The 18,729-nt window shown below is 52.2% G+C and overlaps 1 protein-coding gene across 2 annotated transcripts in view; it reads left to right on the forward strand.

Annotated features, from left to right (window-relative positions):
- Positions 1 to 6,683, forward strand: part of SPTLC1 (serine palmitoyltransferase long chain base subunit 1) — a 65,524-nt gene extending 58,841 nt beyond the window's left edge. For both annotated transcript variants that reach the window (XM_084899030.1, XM_084899031.1), the window contains 3 exons: positions 552 to 669; positions 4,096 to 4,169; positions 5,564 to 6,683. In XM_084899030.1, coding sequence (XP_084755156.1) covers positions 552 to 669; positions 4,096 to 4,169; positions 5,564 to 5,657 — 286 coding nt within the window. In that variant the 3' untranslated portion in view covers positions 5,658 to 6,683. The remainder of the gene's footprint in view (positions 1 to 551; positions 670 to 4,095; positions 4,170 to 5,563) is intronic.
- Positions 6,684 to 18,729: the final 12,046 nt, after the last annotated feature.

Raw genomic sequence — 18,729 nt, forward strand, 5'->3', positions numbered from 1 at the left:
GCAATCTTGTGCGTTGGAGTGATGGTCAATTTGCATATTACCTCATTATATAGGATTATGTATAACAGGATTTTGTAAAAATTAAGTTACAAAATTTTTATTAAAACATTCTTACATAGTGTTATATTGACTGGGCCACAAAAATATTCGTTGTGGGCTGCATACAGGCCATGGGTCACAAGTTTGACATGCTTGCTGTAGAGCATGATGGTGCAGCCCCTCCCTGCAGTGGGAGTGACAGCTGAGACCAGGTGCAGCCAGCACTGGCACCGGAGGGTGGGAGAGAGCAGGTGAGGAGAGGAAACAGCAGGGCAGAGGCGAGGGGCTGAGGACCTGGAGGGGCTGCCTGAGCCTGTGGCGTGTGACCCAGCAGCCGGGCCTTCCTCCCCGCCTCCTGCAGGAGCTCTGCCCAGGGCGTGCGTGTGACCCGTCAGAACCGGAATTCCGCCTCGAATACTGCTGGGAAGTCAGAGTGAGCGGCGTGCGCTAACGCAGACTGTGTGCAGTGCTGTGTGTGCAGGGCGCGCTGACTGTGCGTGTCTCCCCTCCAGCATTTCCGGCCTGAGAGTGGTGGGGGAGGCCCTGTCCCCCGCCTTCCACCTGCAGCTGGAAGCCAGCACTGGGTCCCGCGAGCAGGACGCCAAGCTGCTGCAGGAGATCGTCCGGCAGGTGAGTGCCAGCCCTCCCAGCGCTTCTGCTTGCCCCACACCTCCCCTGACAGAGCAGCCTTCTCTGTCATTTCACAGCTCTGTGCCCGGGCCGGGGGATGGGAGCATGGCCCCTCACTCACTCTCTGTGCCCGGGGGGGGGGGGGGGGGGGGGGGGGGGGATGGGAGTGTGTGGCCCCTCACTCACTCTCTGTGCCCGGGGGGGGGGGGGGGGAGTGTGTGGCCCCTCACTCACTCTCTGTGCCCGGGGGGGGGGGGGGGGGATGGGAGTGTGTGGCCCCTCACTCACTCTCTGTGCCCGGGGCGGGGGGGGATGGGAGTGTGTGGCCCCTCACTCACTCTCTGTGCCCGGGGGGGGGGGGGGGGGATGGGAGTGTGTGGCCCCTCACTCACTCTCTGTGCCCGGGGGGGGGGGGGGGGGGGGAGTGTGTGGCCCCTCACTCACTCTCTGTGCCCGGGGGGGGGGGGGGGGATGGGAGTGTGTGGCCCCTCACTCACTCTCTGTGCCCGGGGCGGGGGGGGGATGGGAGTGTGTGGCCCCTCACTCACTCTCTGTGCCCGGGGGGGGGGGGGGGGGGGAGTGTGTGGCCCCTCACTCACTCTCTGTGCCCGGGGGGGGGGGATGGGAGTGTGTGGCCCCTCACTCACTCTCTGTGCCCGGGGGGGGGGGGGGAGTGTGTGGCCCCTCACTCACTCTCTGTGCCCGGGGGGGGGGATGGGAGTGTGTGGCCCCTCACTCACTCTCTGTGCCCGGGGGGGGGGGGGGATGGGAGTGTGTGGCCCCTCACTCACTCTCTGTGCCCGGGGGGGGGGGGGGGAGTGTGTGGCCCCTCACTCACTCTCTGTGCCCGGGGGGGGGGGGGAGTGTGTGGCCCCTCACTCACTCTCTGTGCCCGGGGGGGGGGGGGGATGGGAGTGTGTGGCCCCTCACTCACTCTCTGTGCCCGGGGGGGGGGGGGGGGAGTGTGTGGCCCCTCACTCACTCTCTGTGCCCGGGGGGGGGGGGGAGTGTGTGGCCCCTCACTCACTCTCTGTGCCCGGGGGGGGGGGGGGGGGGAGTGTGTGGCCCCTCACTCACTCTCTGTGCCCGGGGGGGGGGGGGGGGAGTGTGTGGCCCCTCACTCTCTGTGCCCGGGGGGGGGGGGGGGGGAGTGTGTGGCCCCTCACTCTCTGTGCCCGGGGGGGGGGGGGGGATGGGAGTGTGTGGCCCCTCACTCACTCTCTGTGCCCGGGGGGGGGGGGGAGTGTGTGGCCCCTCACTCACTCTCTGTGCCCGGGGGGGGGGGGGGGGGGATGGGAGTGTGTGGCCCCTCACGGAATGGTGCTCAGGCCCAGTGGAGTCTGGCATGTGTGACGGGAACAGCTCAGGCAGCGAGTGGTTCCAGCTTGCGCTGAGGGTGCTGTGTTCTGGGCACATGGTGTTCACATGAAAATCCCCTTCTACTGAGTAACCTTCCAGAAAACCCGTACCAGGCACACCGCTGGGCTTTCTTACACGTGGTTGGGCCACGTGGTGTGTCGTGGCCCGGGGCGCTGGACAGCTGGCTGTCAGGGCGAATCCCAGCAGAGCTAGCCGCAGGCGCGGTGGCCTGGTAACGGAGCTCTTCGCAGCCACGGCCCAGCTGTCAGTGTTTCATGTCAGAGTCAGTTCCCCACGGTCACCAGCCATTAGCCAAGGGCAGTCCCCGGGAAGACTGGCCCTTTGCTGCTCAGCGGCCCTTTGCCCCACACCCCTCCCTCCTGCTCCCCCAGAAGTGCCAGGGCCTGCGGCTGCGGAGCCGGCCTGCCTGCACGGCCTTCGGGAGCCCCGGGAGTGAGACGGCTGCACGCTGTGCCTCCGCCTGCTCCCTCCGCGTCCCTCCGCCCGCATCGGTGTGTGACGGGGCTGCTCAGGACGGGCCCCGTGTGTGCTCTGGCTCCGCTTGCTCAGATGTCCTGTGTCCTCACTGTGTGCACCACATCGCCTGGAACCACAGGCTCTGGACAGCTCCCTGCAGTCTGGCCATCTGGGACCAGTCCTCTTACCAAATAGTGTCACCATCACAGAACGTGGGACCCTTGAGGGAGCTGGGTGCTCTCACCTTGCTGAGGAGGCAGTGGCACCTCTGTCCCCTCTGGTCAGGCAGCTGCAGACACGAAAAAGACAGGCTCTTAAGGGACCAGCGTCCTGTCAGCCAGTTACTGCCTCGGTGTTTTTGTGAGTGGCCAGACGGGGAGTGACAGCACCTCCAGATCTGCATTTATACAGACATGATACCAAAGCAGGTTCTCGCTGACACCAGCTGAAGGGACAAGCCAGGCGGTCAGTGTGGTCACAGGGCCTTCCTGGGCAGGAGCGGCCGCTGCAGAGCAGGTCAGGAACCGCGTTGGGGTTCATGGCGCCCGTCTTTGCGTGTGTGTGTGTGTGTGTGTGTGTGTCACACAGGCCTTCCCTCGGGCCCGGCCGGAGCCCAGTTCCAGCTGTGCATCGCACTGCACGGCAGCGCAGTGTGTCGCTGTCCCTGCAGAGACAAGACGGGAGGGGGGTGAGGTCACCCTCTAGCAGAGAGCCTGGCGGCCCAGTGAGCGGGGCAGGCTCGGGAGCACAGTCTGCCACGCACAGGCTCCACCTCAGAGCCCGTGGTCCCCCTCCCCTCGCTTCCCAGTGCCTGAGGGATGGGAGAATCAGCTGTGAGCCTTAGCTTTGTACAACTGAAAGGGTTTGTCGAGTTGCTTGACAGAACGCCGTCTGTACACACAGGCGGGTTGGATGCTGCTTACTAGCCGGGCTGGGGGCAGCCGGGCCGGCATCCACTTCTGGATGCAGATCAGCCCGTGCCATCCCGGGTGCCCGTCCTTGCCTCTCGGAAACCCCGCCCTGCCACTTGCAGAATGCCCTCCAGCGGCTGCCTGGCCGCCACGCACAGGGCTAACTCCGTGTGCCACCACGTGTCCTTTTTATAAGTATGACTCGACCCCAAACACTGTCGTCACCCCAGAGAAGAAACCACGGTAACCGCTCCCTTCCCCGATCGTACGCCGTGATGGATGGAGTGTTCAGGTGCACCTGCCAGCAGGTGGCGCGGGCCGGGAGAGCGGCCTCAGGCTGTGCAGCCGCCTGGTGGGCGGGTGCTGGCCCCGGGGAGCGGGCGCTCAGAGGCAGCCGAGCCCCAAGCTCTTGACGCTCTGCTGGCACCAGGCCGCGTCCGGCTCGTGGGCCGCCTGCGGGCTTTGCTGACATTGCCCATGTCCCAGCTCTGCTTTGTCTGAATTGCCTGCCAGAGGCTGAGGCCGTTCACATGTCAGTGAAGTCTCTGCCGTGGTGGCCGGCTCTGGGTCTCTCGCTGCTCTCACCGGTCTCCAGCCGTGGGCATCGGACCGGGCACTGCCCTGCCGCAGGCTGCCGGGCCTGCCGAGGCTGACTGCCCTCCCCCGCCTCTTCCCGCAGTGCATGGACCGGAGCATCGCCCTCACGCAGGCGCGCTACCTGGAGCGAGAAGAGAAGTGCCTGCCGCCTCCCAGGTTGGTGGGCGTGGAAGTGTGCCTCCCTTCGTCCCTTCTGAGTCTGACGTGTCAGGGTCTGAAGTTCCTGAAAGGCTGTCACAGGGCAAGGAAGCATTTCGTCATACAATGAGCACACCAGCTGTTGTCTGTTTCAAGCTAGATGTTTGCACATTTTACCTGAAAAGCCCGGGACCAATGCCTGAGGCCACGAACTGAGATGGCAGGTGCCCGCCCCTGACGGCGTGCGGCGCGAGGCAGTGTCCGCAGACCCTCCCAGAGCCCAGGGCACAGCGAGGGGATCGCAGGGCAGGAGCCGGCGTGGGTTAACACCGCCCCCTCTGCCGCGTCCAGTGCCGCTGAAGGAGGGAGACCCTGAGGCATGGTGTGCAGGGCCACGGCATGGGGTCAGCGAGGTCACAGGGGTGGCCGGGGGGGGACTCGGGCTTCCAAGAGCAGCTGACATGGAAGCTGGGCCCAGAAAATGGGATATGGCAGGGCACCTGGTGAGCATGGAGGCTTCTAGAAGGGAGTAGAGCAGGTGGCCTGGCGGCCCCGGTGCAGGAAGGAGGCAGAGCCGAGCGCGAAGGGCAGTGAGCATGGAGACGCCCCGGAGACCTCGTCCATGGAGCTAGAGACGGGCCGCAGGCCCCTAGCCCGCTCGCGAGCACCCTTAGGACCTGCCCTCTGTCCTCGCTGCCCCGGCAGAGGTGTGACTAGTGCCAGGACGGGCCGCGTGGCTTCCTGCCCTGGACTCCATGCCCGGCCAGTGCAGCTCAGCAGGTGTGTCCAGTGGATACAGCAGGCAGAACTGCTCTGAGGAGCTGACATTTGTCTTCAGTTTTCTGCAAACTTGAAAATGTTTGCCTCCCTGCAAAATACTGTAGAGCACATGTGTCAAACACAAGGCCCGCGGGCCAAATCCAGCCCGCCAGGCCTTGCAATGTGGCCCGCACCGCGCTGTCATCACTGCACTCCACTGTCAGTTTATGACATTGTCAGTTTATGACTGTTCAGTAAACCATTCGGCCTGCGATTTAGGCTGGATTTTAGATTTTGGCCCCTTCTCTGATTGAGTTCGACACCCCTACTGTAGAGCTTCCACATGGCTTACTGAGGTACAGACAGGAGCAGCTACAGCCCATTCATTGGAGGCATTGGAACTTTGGCCTGGGGTCTGGGACTGCGGAAGCAGTAGTTTGTGTAAAAGACCAGGTTTCCTGCGTCCCTGGGCGGAGCCCGCCAGGTCAGTGGAGCAGACACACACACACCGTCAGGCAGGAGCCAGGAGCTCCTGAGACAGCGGTGTCAGATACAGGGGCGGGAGGACAGGGCCCCCCCCGTCCTGAGCGCAGCTGCAGGCTCAGGTCGCTGGTGCACAAAGCAGACGTTCTGTGTCCTTCCTCTTCTCGCAGCATTAGGGTGGTGGTCACCGTGGAGCAGACGGAAGAGGAGCTGGAGAAGGCCGCGTCCACCATCAAGGAGGTCGCCCAGGCGGTCCTGGGCTAGTCCCGCAGGCTCGGGCGGGCCGGCACAGCCCGCTGCGCACACCGGAGGCCTGCCCGCCGGGTCGCTCGGCGTGACCGTGCGGAGGGTGCTGGTCATTTTTCCAGAGAAAACACGTCTAAAAGCCCAGGAACTGGTGGTGGTTTTTAAGGAAAACTGGTGAAAGCATACAACTGTATGGATCATACTGTTTAGTGCTTTCTAAATGTTCATTATACCAGTATTTTATGTTTTTCCTTTGGTTGTTGTTTAAAAATGGAGCTTCAGTTACCGCCCCTCCCTCCGGTGAGACTGGGCGCTCCTCAGGCTTCCGGGGAGCGGCGTGCGGCCGGGAGGAGCCGCCTGGGGAGCTCCGGTGGCCGACACAGGAGACTGCGGTTATTCTACACGTCCGTGCCCCTCACAAACCTGAGGGCCCGTTCACCCGTCTGACAGCCAGTCAGCCTCCTACCCAGAGACGAGCCACGAGACTTCCTGTGTGCGAATGTACACCAGATCCTGTTCTGTCTCCGTTTGTTACGTGTGGTCCTAACCTGCCGTAGGGAGAGGGTTATTGTGCCGATCCCAAAACATGGCCTCGGGCTTCTAGAATGTATTGGATGGATTCCTGGGGACATGGAACTACAGGCTTTTTCTCAGCTAAGGAAAATGAGAAGGTTTTTCTTTTCTGTTTTTGATTCCAAATATCCAAAAATAATACAAAGCACTAAAGATTAAATTATGAAGCTGTACCTCGGCTGTTCTCCCTTGGCAAACCCAGTGCGGTGGTGGGAATGCTGTTACGGCAGCCATGTTGCATAAGTATTACGCCTTTTCTCCATCTTACTAACGGTGAAGGAATAAAATTGTAGAAATGTCGTTTTTATAATCTGTGTTCACCATCCTTTCAAATAACACCTTTTTAAAACGTGCTTCTGGTTTTGCTTGAGGTGCTTCGTCCCTACGCCTATGGCTGCTGCTGCTGCTCACAGGTGCAGGCTCTTCGCAGGGGAATCTTTTTTAACGGAAATAAAGTTACATTCCTGATAACGAGTCTGTATTTGTATGTAATATATTCAACAGAACATTCTCTTGATTTTACTTTTCTATAAACCTAGGATGTTATTTTTGTGGGAGTTGGGTGAGGTATAAAAATATTAATTTCTTAGTACTGTAAAAAGCGTCAGATGTTTGGTGCTGCATAATTTCAATAATGTATCTGAAATCTCCTAGCTTCCCCTCATGTAAGCCTTGGCCACATAGAACTACAAACGTACAAGAACCCACTAGTTTGTAAATGGTGAGGATAGGAACTTCTAAACGGCTTTATACTTTCCAAGTCAAAATTGTAACAGCTGTGTTAATTGCTGCTTCTAAAAAGTGATTGTAAATTTCCGAGTAAGATGGTAGAGCACATTATTTAACTTCAATCCTCAAAAAAATGCCAACATTTTAAACAAAAATAATGTTTTTAATTATTTCTGTAAAATGACTACAATCCAGTAATGTAAATACCAAAAACTGTCAGCGAGGCAGAGTGCTGAGGGAGGGGCGGCTGCGACGGAGCGCAGGGGCACAGGCCAGGGCTGGATCACGCACTGCCCTCCCTGTGCCCGCAGGGACATGCACTCCGGAAACGGACAGAGAGCCCGCGCCCGCTGCGCTGCCCGCTGTGCGCGGCCGGCGCTGACGTGCCACCAGGTGTGAGAGCAGTTCAGTCCGGTAATGTGGGTGGGAAAGGTGCTTCTTCACACCTGTGAGATAAACAAAACCTTCTGATATGTGGGCCTGATGCCATCTTCCTGTGGACGTAAAACCTTAGTTCCCGAAGTAGAGGTGTTTGAGGATGCTGATTAATTATCTCCATCCAAACTCTCCTCAAGAAGACAGCAGATAAAGCCATCCACAGCCACACCTACTCTGTGGATTACGTTGTAGAGAATACTTACACTTTATTTGCCTGCTTACTGACGGGGAGGCTTAAGGAAAATGAAACACAGATAAATAAAAAAAATTCAACAGCAGTATACAAGGCAAAACAAAAGTGAAGCTGCATTTTGAAGAGATTTAATGAAAAAAATGAATGTGAATCAAGGACTATATCCAGAAAAGCTATCTTTCAAGTATGTTTATAGAGAAACAAAATGAGAGCTCAGCCAGGCTGGAGTGGCTCAGTGGTTGAGCATCGACCTATGAACCAGGAGGCCAAGGTTCAGTCCCTAGTCCGGGTGCATATGGGAGGCAGCCAGTCTCACTAAAATCAATATATATATCTTCCAGTGAGTTTTTAAAGAATTATAATGGGAAATTTCAGCAAAAGAAAAAATAGGAGTAATGGATATATTTAATGAAAGATGTGACAAGTAGAAAATATATAAATGTTATTCTGACCAAGTAGAAAAAAGTGATGATACTAATAAAGTATGGAAGGAAAACTTCAAATAAGCTCATTGTGTAGATACAAGAGACAAACCTAAACTCATGATTCAGAAAAGCTAAACATAAAAGAAAATGGAGCCCTTGCTGGTTTGCTCAGTGGTTAGAGTGAAAGATCATGGGTTCTATTCCAGTCAAGGGCACATACCTCCGTTGCAGGCTGGTCACCAGTCTCAGTTGGGACACGTGTAGGAAGCAACCAATCAATTTGTCTCACATCGATGTTTCTGTCTTCTCCCTCCCCTCTTTCTATTCTTTCTAAAAAAAAATCAATGGAGAAACTGTCCTAAGGTGAGGATTAGCCAAAAAAAAGTCAGAAATGATCATCCTGATAGCACAAGGCATAATTCAAGCCAATAGACATTAAATATGTATTGTTAAAGAGCACAATTAAAAATAATGATATATCAATTACAAATAATTTTGCACTATCACAACCCACACCCAAAGCATATACTATATAGATTCAACGGAAAATAGAAATACACTTAAGAGTAGGAGGTTTGAACTTTATCTGTGGATAGAGCATCGCCTGTGGATTGAAAGGTCCCATGTTCGATTCCGGTCAAGAGCATGTACATGGGCTGCGGGCACATCCCCAGTAGGGGGCATGCAGGAGGCAGCTGGTCGATATTTCTCTCTCATCCAGTTTCCAGCTCTCTATCCCTCTCCCTTCTTTTCTGTGAAAAATCAATAAAATATATTTTTTTTTAAAGAAAGAAAAATTCTAGATTGAGCAAAAACTCAAGTTTTGACATTTAGAGAACACACCAAGTGCCAAGCAGAAAAAATTTAAAGACATACACCTGGGTACATAGAAGTGTGAGCCACGGCTGAGGGACTCTAAATATTGAAACATAGTTCAATATTGCGTGGGGAGCAAAGTGAGCAGCCCCTGAAAATTTAGCTCGATTCTCCCACCTCTGTGGTTCTCAGAAGATTCTCGGAAGCCGCTGCTTTTCTCATGGATCCCTAGAAGCTCCCTCCCGCTTCCACTCTGCAGCCATGTGGCGAGAGTTCTGTCGAGCAACCTGAGACCCTATTCTGAATTCAACATCGGGCCACGTGTTCTAACTGCCATCGGTGAATGACGTCTTCCTCATCTCTTGCCAGTGTCTTTCCTGGTGGACACTCTTGGTCCCAGAACGCGAGGGAAGGGGACTCTGGGAGCATGGGGGGTGTAGGGACGGTGTCCGTGCCTGGCTGTCAGGAGACTGACTCGCTGTCTCTTTCCCAGTAATCGTGTGCTCATCTTATTCCTTCTCTTCCGTGCATGTTCCCCGTGTTTGAATGACAGAAAGTGGCTCGGAGCCTTCTTGTGTGTGTTTCCTTTGCAAACCATCTTGAACTTGGAACTCTAAAGTGCCTTTATAAACACACAGATTCTCAGGTCCTTGCTGTGTTCAGCACATCAAGCTTAGAGGAAAAAAATCAAATTTGGGGAGGGTCAATTGATTAAAGACTGAGCTTATTATTCAGATTTTCTCAGGAAAAAAGCCAAGAAAATACTTTTATTTATAGTTTTATTGTCTTATCTAGAGAACATCTGAAAAATGTCATTGTCACTTACTCCATTTGTATTGTTTTAATAAAAATAAAAGAAATCCCAAATAATAGTGTGTGGGTGTTTGTTTTTGTTTTGTTTGTTTATGTTTGTTTTTTCACAACCAAATACTTATTATAGGCAGATTTTAATTATAGTTATTGATACAGCTCTCAACATTTGGTGAGACAGGCTTACAGTGAGTGTACCCTGTCACGGGTTGTTGAATATAACAATCGCCATTGCTGTTAATAACGTGTTCGGTGAGTACCTCTCCCTTGCAACATGTGCTTCAGATGCAGGAGGTACAGCTCCCCAGCGTGGCTCCTGCCTGCAGAGGACACACGGTCCGGTCAGGGCAGTAATGGTAACGGCCCGGTGCAGTTTGAGAGATGAATTGTGTGGCGCTGATCATAATGGATCAGCAGGGACACAGGCATTAGAGTCCTAAGGATACTAAGGTATTTGGTTGGTCCTAAAAGATTGATTAGGCTTGAACTATAAATTGTGGAATGTGTTCATTATCTATTGTTAAGTAACAAATACCCAAGCTTATTAGCTTCAAACAACAGGCATTTACTAGCTCTGTTTCAGTGAGTTGGAAATCCAGGTACAGCTTAGTTGAGTGATCTTGCTCAGGTTCTCATGACACTACAGTCAAGGTGCTACAAGGGCTGGGGTTTCATATGAAAGTTCAAACGGAGAAGGAGCCACGTCCGGCTCAGCGCATGGTACTCGGGGCTGCAGGTGCCTGAGGGCTGGCCGGGGCCTCAGTGCTTGCTGGATGTTGGTGGGGGCTGCACTCGCTTCCTTACATGGCAGTTTGCTTTGTCAAAATCAGCAAGAGATGGAATCTGCTGGCCAGATGGTGTCACTGTTCTACATACCCAGTCAGGGGAGTGACATCCCTTCTCCCAGAGTCTGCGGGTCATAAGCACGTTCAAGGTCCTGCCCATTGGTAAGGTATGTACACATATAATACCTCAATTTAAAAAATGAAAAATAAATAAGAGAATTAAAAGAGGACAAGAACTAAAACCTAGAGAACAACAAACACAGTCCATGGAAACTGCCATCAGCTGCACCAGAGATTCGGCTGAAATGAGAACAGACCACCACAATGACGACTGAAGGCTTTCCTTCCCTTAACTTGAAGCAAATGAAAAATCAACTCCTTGGAAATCAAAAGAGAATTCAGTTCCCTATCCCTGCCCTCTAACCTTCAATGATACAAAGTACCTGTTAGCAGCTGCCCAAACTGAGCAGCAGGGATGGTAAAGAGCCACCAGCCTCTTCTGGAGCTGTTGCCTGACAGCCATCCGGAAGTCCTCTGTCTATTCTCGGGCCTGAGAATCTGTCAGAACCAGCAGGTGGGCACTCTGAAACATGAAATGGGTAAAGAATAGAGTCACTCTCCAGCTGAGCTGTGTGGTCTCCTATGCAGGTATTTGTTGCTCATGTTCTGGGTGTGTCTAGAGTGTTGTTACCTAACCAGCAGCTGTGGGTCTCCAGACCTCCTGCAGAAGGTCTACACTCAAAGGATGCTTCATCTATCATCTCAACAAAAGGAAAGCATATCTATTCTATAAAAAAACGAGGAAAATACAGAGAAGCATAATGAGGGAAACAAATACCACCCACAATCACATCTCACAGGAAAAGCAGCTGTGAACATCCTGGTACATACTCCCATTTTTGCATGTGTAGAGTACCGTATTTTCCGGCGTATAAGACGACCCCTAATTTTACAGTTAAAACATAGGTTTAGGCCTATATTCGCTGTATAAGACTACCCCCCACTTCCGAGGCAACACCAGTTCTTTTTTTAATAGACCGCCTCTCTGACTCTGGCCAATCTGAGCAGGCTTTTTACTAGAACACAGTGTTGTCTTATACGCCGGAAAATACGGTATAAATAAAATTATAATTCTATATTTTTAATGAAACTGAGGTCAAGTAATAAAAATAAAAAAAAAGGTCCTGCTCAAATATAGGAATTAGAGGCACACTGTGCCTCAGAGAAATAACCTACAGGACTTGGAGACACACTGTGTGTGCCTGAGACATGACTGCAGGAGTTAGAGACACACTGTGTGTGCTTCAGAAAGGTGACTACAGGGGTCAGAGACACTGCGTGCCTGAGAAAAATGACTACAGGAGTTAGAGACACTGTGTGTGTCTCAGAAAGATGACTACACACGAAAGCTCTCCCCTCCCCGCAGAGGCCCTCCCCTCCCCTCCCCTCCCCTCCCCTCCCCTCCCCTCCCCTCCCCTCCCCTCCCCAAAGGGGCCCTTCCCTCCCCTCCCCTCCCCGCAGGGCCCCTCCCCTCCCCTCCCCGCAGGGGCCCTCCTGCAGAGGGGGCGCGGAATGGAAGCTGGTGGAACAGCCTGGAACACCAGGAATACTCCCAGGACCAACACGCTCCTCCCCAGCAGCTGCACTCGCTCCTCCTGCTTTGTGATGTGAGAGTCCTTTCTGCACAGAGAAGAAAACAAACAAAACACAATCATAAGAGAAGGAAAGTTCCCGCCAGGCCAGCTGGCTCAGCGCTGGGCGCTGACCATGGACCAGGAGGTCAGGCGGGTCCTGGTCAGGCACAGCCAGGGTTAGGGTTGCGATTGCTGCTGGATCCCTGTAGGGAGCGTGCAGGAGGCAACCGAGCAGATTCCCTCTCCTCATCGATGTTTCTCTCTCCCCCTCTCCCGTCCTCTCTGAAAGCAATAACAAAACAAAACAAAAGCTCCCAGGTTAAAAGAAGGTGATGACTGGACCAGAGGGAAGTCACCTGGGGTTAGAATCAAGAGAGATTCAGAGCCCTCTTCAGAACCGTTGTTTTCTCAGGCTCGTGTGCTCCAGGGTTATGTTAGCCCTTTCCCCCTCCTGGGGAGAGAGGGACTGGGAGGAGGCCATTGGAATGGAGAGGGTCTAGTGGCCCTGGCTGTGGGGCCAGGCGCAGGCTGGTGTCTGTCTCTGTCTTCTCTCCTGGTAGGAGGTTGTGTGGGGTCTAAATGAGATGCAGTGTCCGGAGAAGCAGAGCCAGGAGACTGCACCCACGGAGGTACAGGCCCTGGGCAGCCCTGTGTGTGCCTCACCGGGAGCCACCTGACCTCCTGGCCCATGGTCGGCGCTCAGACTGGCGGGAACTTTCCTTTTCTTGTGATTGTGTTTTGTTTGTTTTCTTCTCTGTGTGAAAAGGACTCTCACATCACAAAGCGGAGGAGCACCGCCTGAGTGTGAGCAAGCGCAGAGCTGCTTCCGGGCTCTCCGTGCAGTCTCTCCCCCTTTCCACACACAAAGCTCATCAAACCCTCTCGGAGTTTGGTTTCTATGACATTGAGAAATGTCTGTGTTACTATTTCTGAAACAACATAAAAGAGAAGGACAGACCGCTGGTAAGCTCTTTAGATATGAAAGTATTCCTTTTCTTTCTCTTCTGACTAACTCTGATCCTGAAAAATAACTTCAGATACAAACATTCCTGAAATAAGAAAGCGACATCTCAGCTGCTGAGCTCTGGGCTTACCCCCGTTACACCTCCTTGTTCCTGCAGGGAGCGGGGGATGGAAGCCAGGCCCTTCAGGCCTCCCAGGGGAGATGTGGGCCGTGGAGCGGTGAGAGGGGTGGAGGGGGGTGGAGGGGGCGTGGGGGAGTGGAGGGGTGGAGGGGAGAAGGGGGGTGAAGGCCGGAGCGGTGGGAGGGGGTGGAGGGGGTGGAGGGAGGGGGTGAAGGGGGGTGCAGGCAGCACAGGCCACCCTTCCAGAGCTCACTCACCATTGACAGTGGGTTATGTTATTTTGAAGTAATTCCCATTAATTTAATAATTATTCATTGGAGAAGCTATTTAGTGTCACTTACGCTTCTGAGGGAAGAAATTAAATGCTAATAAAACACTCCAGGTTTAGTTTATCTTTAGCATGAACACCATCATTACTGATCAGATATAAAAGGTGGCATTCTAAAAGCTTATTAAAATGGAGTACTGAAAGAGCAAAGTGGAGAATTCATACAAAAACGTATTTTTAAGTAGTTAGCATGTATTGCTTTCCCATGTTATCTCAGGAGGCAAGGTCTGGGTGCAGTAGCAGCTTCACAGAGGGGGGGGGGGGCCGCACCCCACAACCTAATTTACAATAATCAAGTCCAGATGCTGTTGCCAAAAAAGGCTTGTGCCATTCACCACCGTGACCTGGATCCTATTTCAAAGTGTCAAATCAAAGCGGTCCCACCAAAGACTGATTTCTTAATGAGCTCCTTATGCGTCTCATCTCCCGGATACGAGATGTGGGGTCTCAGCCGGAGTGGGGTCCGGTCACAGACAGAGCCTGGCGTGGGCCTGTGGCCGGCGGGCCGCGCCGGGAGGCTCGCCGGCGGGCTCGCCGCTCGTAGCCGCTGGCCCTCAGACTGCGCCCGAGAGGCCCCTGAGGCTCACGGGAAAGGAGAGTGAGCTGGAGGAGGTCTTACTGAAACCCCACCGTCTAAGTCTTTAAAACACACTGACGTTCTGTCTGCTAACCTGGCATTGTTAAGGGCGACATAGAACAAAAAATGTAATTTCTCTGTGAAATGCGGCCTCTTTCCTGAGGAGGATTCCAGCCAACGATTTCCATCCCGATGTATTTTGCTGAGTGTGCCTGGATACTGGGTAGCACGTCTCCTTTTTGGAAAGCCCCGGTGACAGGTAACACACATGCCCAGTGCACAGACAGAAGCACGGTGGCTGGGCGAGCGCACAGCTGGACAGACGGACATGGGAGCGGGGCTGGCTCCGCTGGATGGCGAATGGAAACGCCCTCCATCATTCACTCACCAGGATGGTTCGGACGGGCCACCGCGTGCCAGCGCCGGGAGTGCGGCAGCCAGGGCATGCACACGGCTCGCTCTCGTCTCCATGGGCAAAATCTCCATGGTCCTTCCAGAGCCAGCACACAGAGACCCCCATCCCCCCCTGAGAACAGCTGGGCAGCGGGAGCCGTCCACAGACCACGAGGAAGGCCGGGCGCGGGGAGAGGAAGGTGGACGGGGAGAGGCCTCGGCTCCGGGAACGGTGATGTGAGTCACTTCATCCCCATGTGGGCGCCGGGGGCCTGCGGCCCGGAGCCACCAATGGGCACCGACGAGCCGCCGGCAGGAAAGGCCTGGCCAGCGAGGGCGGCCCGCCCGTGAAGCTGCCCGGAGCAGGAGCTGCGCGACCTCCTTTCCATCTCCCCTTCCACCAGCAGAGGCCGTCCGCACTGCTGTTCACAGAGAAGAGAGAGGCCTGGCCGGAGGCCTGGCCAAGAGGAACCGGACAGGGGCGGCCTGACAAGGGGCACCGGGGCCCATTGGCCTTCAGAGCCGGCCGAGCTGACCCCTCCACACCGGGCGGTGCAGGGCAGCATCGCCCACCGGGCATCTCCCACCTTCACTCAGCGGCATGAGAAGACAGACCCATGGCTTCGACCCTCCCGCTCCCAGTGCGACGCCGGCCTGGCAGCACCAGGCGGCCCTGGGACACCCGGCCCCCTCAGGCAGCACAGCGCGGGCCAGTGACCGCCCCAATGCCAGCAGAGGGAGGCCGCCCGGAACAGAACTGCAAAGGCTCCGAAAACTGAACGGTCACTGAACCACCACCCACAAAAGTAGACAACCAATCAAACTGCACTTCCAAGGGGCGGCTGCCTGCTAAATGAGGATTTAAGTAGCATTAAGAGACTCCTGACATAAGAACAAGCATGTCCAGGATACAACAAACATTCACTCATTCTACCGAGAACCAGAAAAACCACACCTGTAATGAGAAACAAGTCAACCAACACTAATGTTGATATATGTTGAAATTATTTCACAAAGATTTTAAAATAGTTGTAATCTATCTATATACTACTATATAAAAGCCTAATATGCTAAGTGTCCTACCCAGTGGTTGACTAGTTGCTATGATGTGCACTGACCACCGGGGGCAGATGCTCCGACCCGTAGGTGAGCTTGCTGCTGGGGTCTGGCCAATCAGGACTGGGTGACATGGGGCCAGACACACCCTGGAACCCTCACACGGTCCCTCCCCCCGATTGGCGCTGATTGGGACTGCGTGAAATGGCCCTGAACATCCCCTATTGCTAGCCAGGCAGAGGGACCACACACCCATGCACCAACTCCCTCAGGAGTTTGCCCAGGAGACTGGGAGTTCAATTGCTTGCTGTGACGTGTGCTGACCACCAGGGGGCAGCGAGGAACGTGGCGGGGCGACCAGCAGCAGGGCACTGAGGGAGCGAGGGAAGGAGAAGGGGTTGGGGGTGCGGAGGGGGGGAGCAGGGGAACCGCACGGTGGTGGCACAAGAGCAGTGAGGGAAGGGAGAGATGGGGAGGCAGGCGCTGATTGCTGGCCAAGCCCAGGGACCCCACCTGTGCACCGGGCCTCTAGTGCTCCAACAAACAATTTCAATTTCCGTTGAAACAAACGAAGAAAATAGAAAATCTCCACAAATAAGTAGCAGTTATACTAAACAGCCATATGGAAATTGCAGAACTAAAAAAATATAGTAACTAAAATTTTTAAAATTCACTCCATGGACTCAATAGTAGAGTAGGGGTTATAATCCAAGGATCTGAAGACAGATCAGCAGAATTTATTCAATCTGAACAAACAGAACGGGAAAAAAAATGAATGGCGCTCCACAGATCTGTGAAACACATGTCTAACTAAATAACTAACATACCATCACCGCATCCCAGAGGAAAAGAGAAGGAGGTGAGCCGGGAAATAGTCAAAGAAATAATGGTTCATAACTTTCTAAATTTAGCAAGACACACAAAACTATGGATTCAAGAAGGTGAGGGAAACCCAAAGAGAATAAACTCAAAGAAAAACACATCATCATTAAACTCCTGAAAAGCTAAAAAGAGCAAGAGAGCAAGCAAAGTGATGCACTGCCTATAGAGGGAGTCCGAGTGATTGACACCAGATCTCTTATCTGAAACCATCAAGGCTGGAAGTTAGTGGCTCATTTTTCAACTATTAAAAGAAAACAACTGCCAACCATGAATCACGTACCTGGCAAAACTACCGTTTAAAAATGAAGGGGAAATCAGACTTCTCAGATAAAGAAAAACTAAGAGAATTGTTGGTAGCAGACCTACCTTTAAAGGCTGGCTGAAGGAAGCCCTCAAACACTGTTTTTAAATGTTCTGGATTGAAAGGCGTCACCCCAAAATCCATGTTGAAACCCAATGAGACTGTATTTGAAGGTAGAAACTTTAAGGAGGAAGTTAAGGTCAATAAAGGTCATAAGGGTGGGACCCTAGTCCCTCATAAGACTGGTGTCTTTCTTAGAAGAGGAAGAGACGCAGGGAGTGTGTGCATGTAGTCACCCTGCCATCTGCAATCCAAGGAGCGAGGCCTCAGGACACTGAACCTGCCCACACCCAGTCTCCCAGCCTCCCGACGTGTGAGAAATAACTTCCTGTTTTTTAGACGGCCTGGTCTGGAGTATTTCTTCTGGCAGCCTGAGCAGATAAACACAGAAAATGACAAAGAATAATGGAATGAGGAAATATAGAGGTGAACATAATCACCTCTTAGTTTCTTCAAATATGTTTTATTGATTTCAGAGAGGAAGGGAGAGGGGGAGAGAGATGGAAACATCAATGATGAGAGTACATCACCGATTGTCTGCCGCCTGCAGCCTGGGCATGTGCCCTCACCAGGAATTGAACCGTGACCTCCTGATTCATAGGTCAATGCTCAATCATGGAGCCACACAAGCCAGGCTACCTCTTTAGTTTCTTTAATTATACTTCAAGTTGGAAGTTCAATTACAACACCATTTTGAATGGTGTGTAATGTATGTAATGGAAACCCTTAAGACAACTGTATATGGTAAGTGGGAAGGGTAAAGGAGCCTCAATGGAAGGAAGGTTTCCACACTTCACTCAAAGGGTGAAACACCGAGACCATGGGAGGTGATCAATTGCAGAGGCGTCAGGAAATACCCAGAGCAACAACCAATCAAACTACACACAGTGGTATAAAAATTATAAATAAAGAAAAACCTATGCTCAACAATATTCAAGGAACTCATAAGATAGCAAGAATAACAACCCCAGAGGTATGAAAAATAATCTGGACAAATAGAAAACAAATATTAAAATGGTAGATTAAAGCTCTAACACATCAATGATTAATTTAAATACAATTTATATAAATACACCAGTTAAAAGATAGAGGTCAATTATTCCTCAGTAAAGATAGGAAAAATTACAACTATAAAAAAATAGCATAGATAACATGTAATTCAATTATATGCAGTATAAGAAAATGACCTCAGAAGTAACAATAAGCAATTAGGAAATAAAAGGATGAATAATATATCATGCAGATATGAATTAGAGTAAAAGGGAGAGTTACTTATAATAACATCAAATGAACTTCAGAGAGGAAGGAAATTATTAGGAACAAAAGTGGATACTATATAATGATAAAGAATCAATCTATCAAGATATAGCAATCCATGTGTGCACCACAGAGCAAGGTTTCAAAGCAACATGAAGCAAAAACTGATAAAGATGAAAAGAGAAACAGACAAATTCACAGCTGAGATTTCAAAACCCAACTTGGAGCAACTGATATCATCCGCAAGGATACTGAGGAATGCACACCGCCATGGCCTCCTTGCTGACATTTATGGAACACTTCACCCCATTCTGGTCAAGTTCACCATGAAGACCATGCCCGAGGTCATGCAACAAACTCAACCAATTCAAAACAACTGAAATCAAATAGAGAATCAAGTTAAAAATCAGTAACTTCAAGATAACAGAAAAATCTCCAAATAATTGGAAATTAAACAATATGCTTCTAAATGATTCATAGGTCAAAGAAGAAGTCTCAAAGGAAATTAAAGAATAAAAAAATTGCATGAATGAAATGGAAAAGCCAACACATCATAGTGGTGTTCAGCTAACAAAGTGCTGAGGGGACAGTCACAGCACTAAATGCTTATGTTAGAAGGAGAAATAGATCAATCATCATCTAATTTCCCGGCTCAAAAGACTGGAAAAGGGATCTAAATGGAAGTAAGGTTTCTACAACAATGAAGCAAGCAGAATTGATGAAAAAAATAAATAAATAAAAGCGGAAA

Source organism: Pipistrellus hanaki (assembly GCF_964339955.1).
Source record: "Pipistrellus hanaki genome assembly, chromosome: 11".
Taxonomy (NCBI): domain Eukaryota; kingdom Metazoa; phylum Chordata; class Mammalia; order Chiroptera; family Vespertilionidae; genus Pipistrellus; species Pipistrellus hanaki.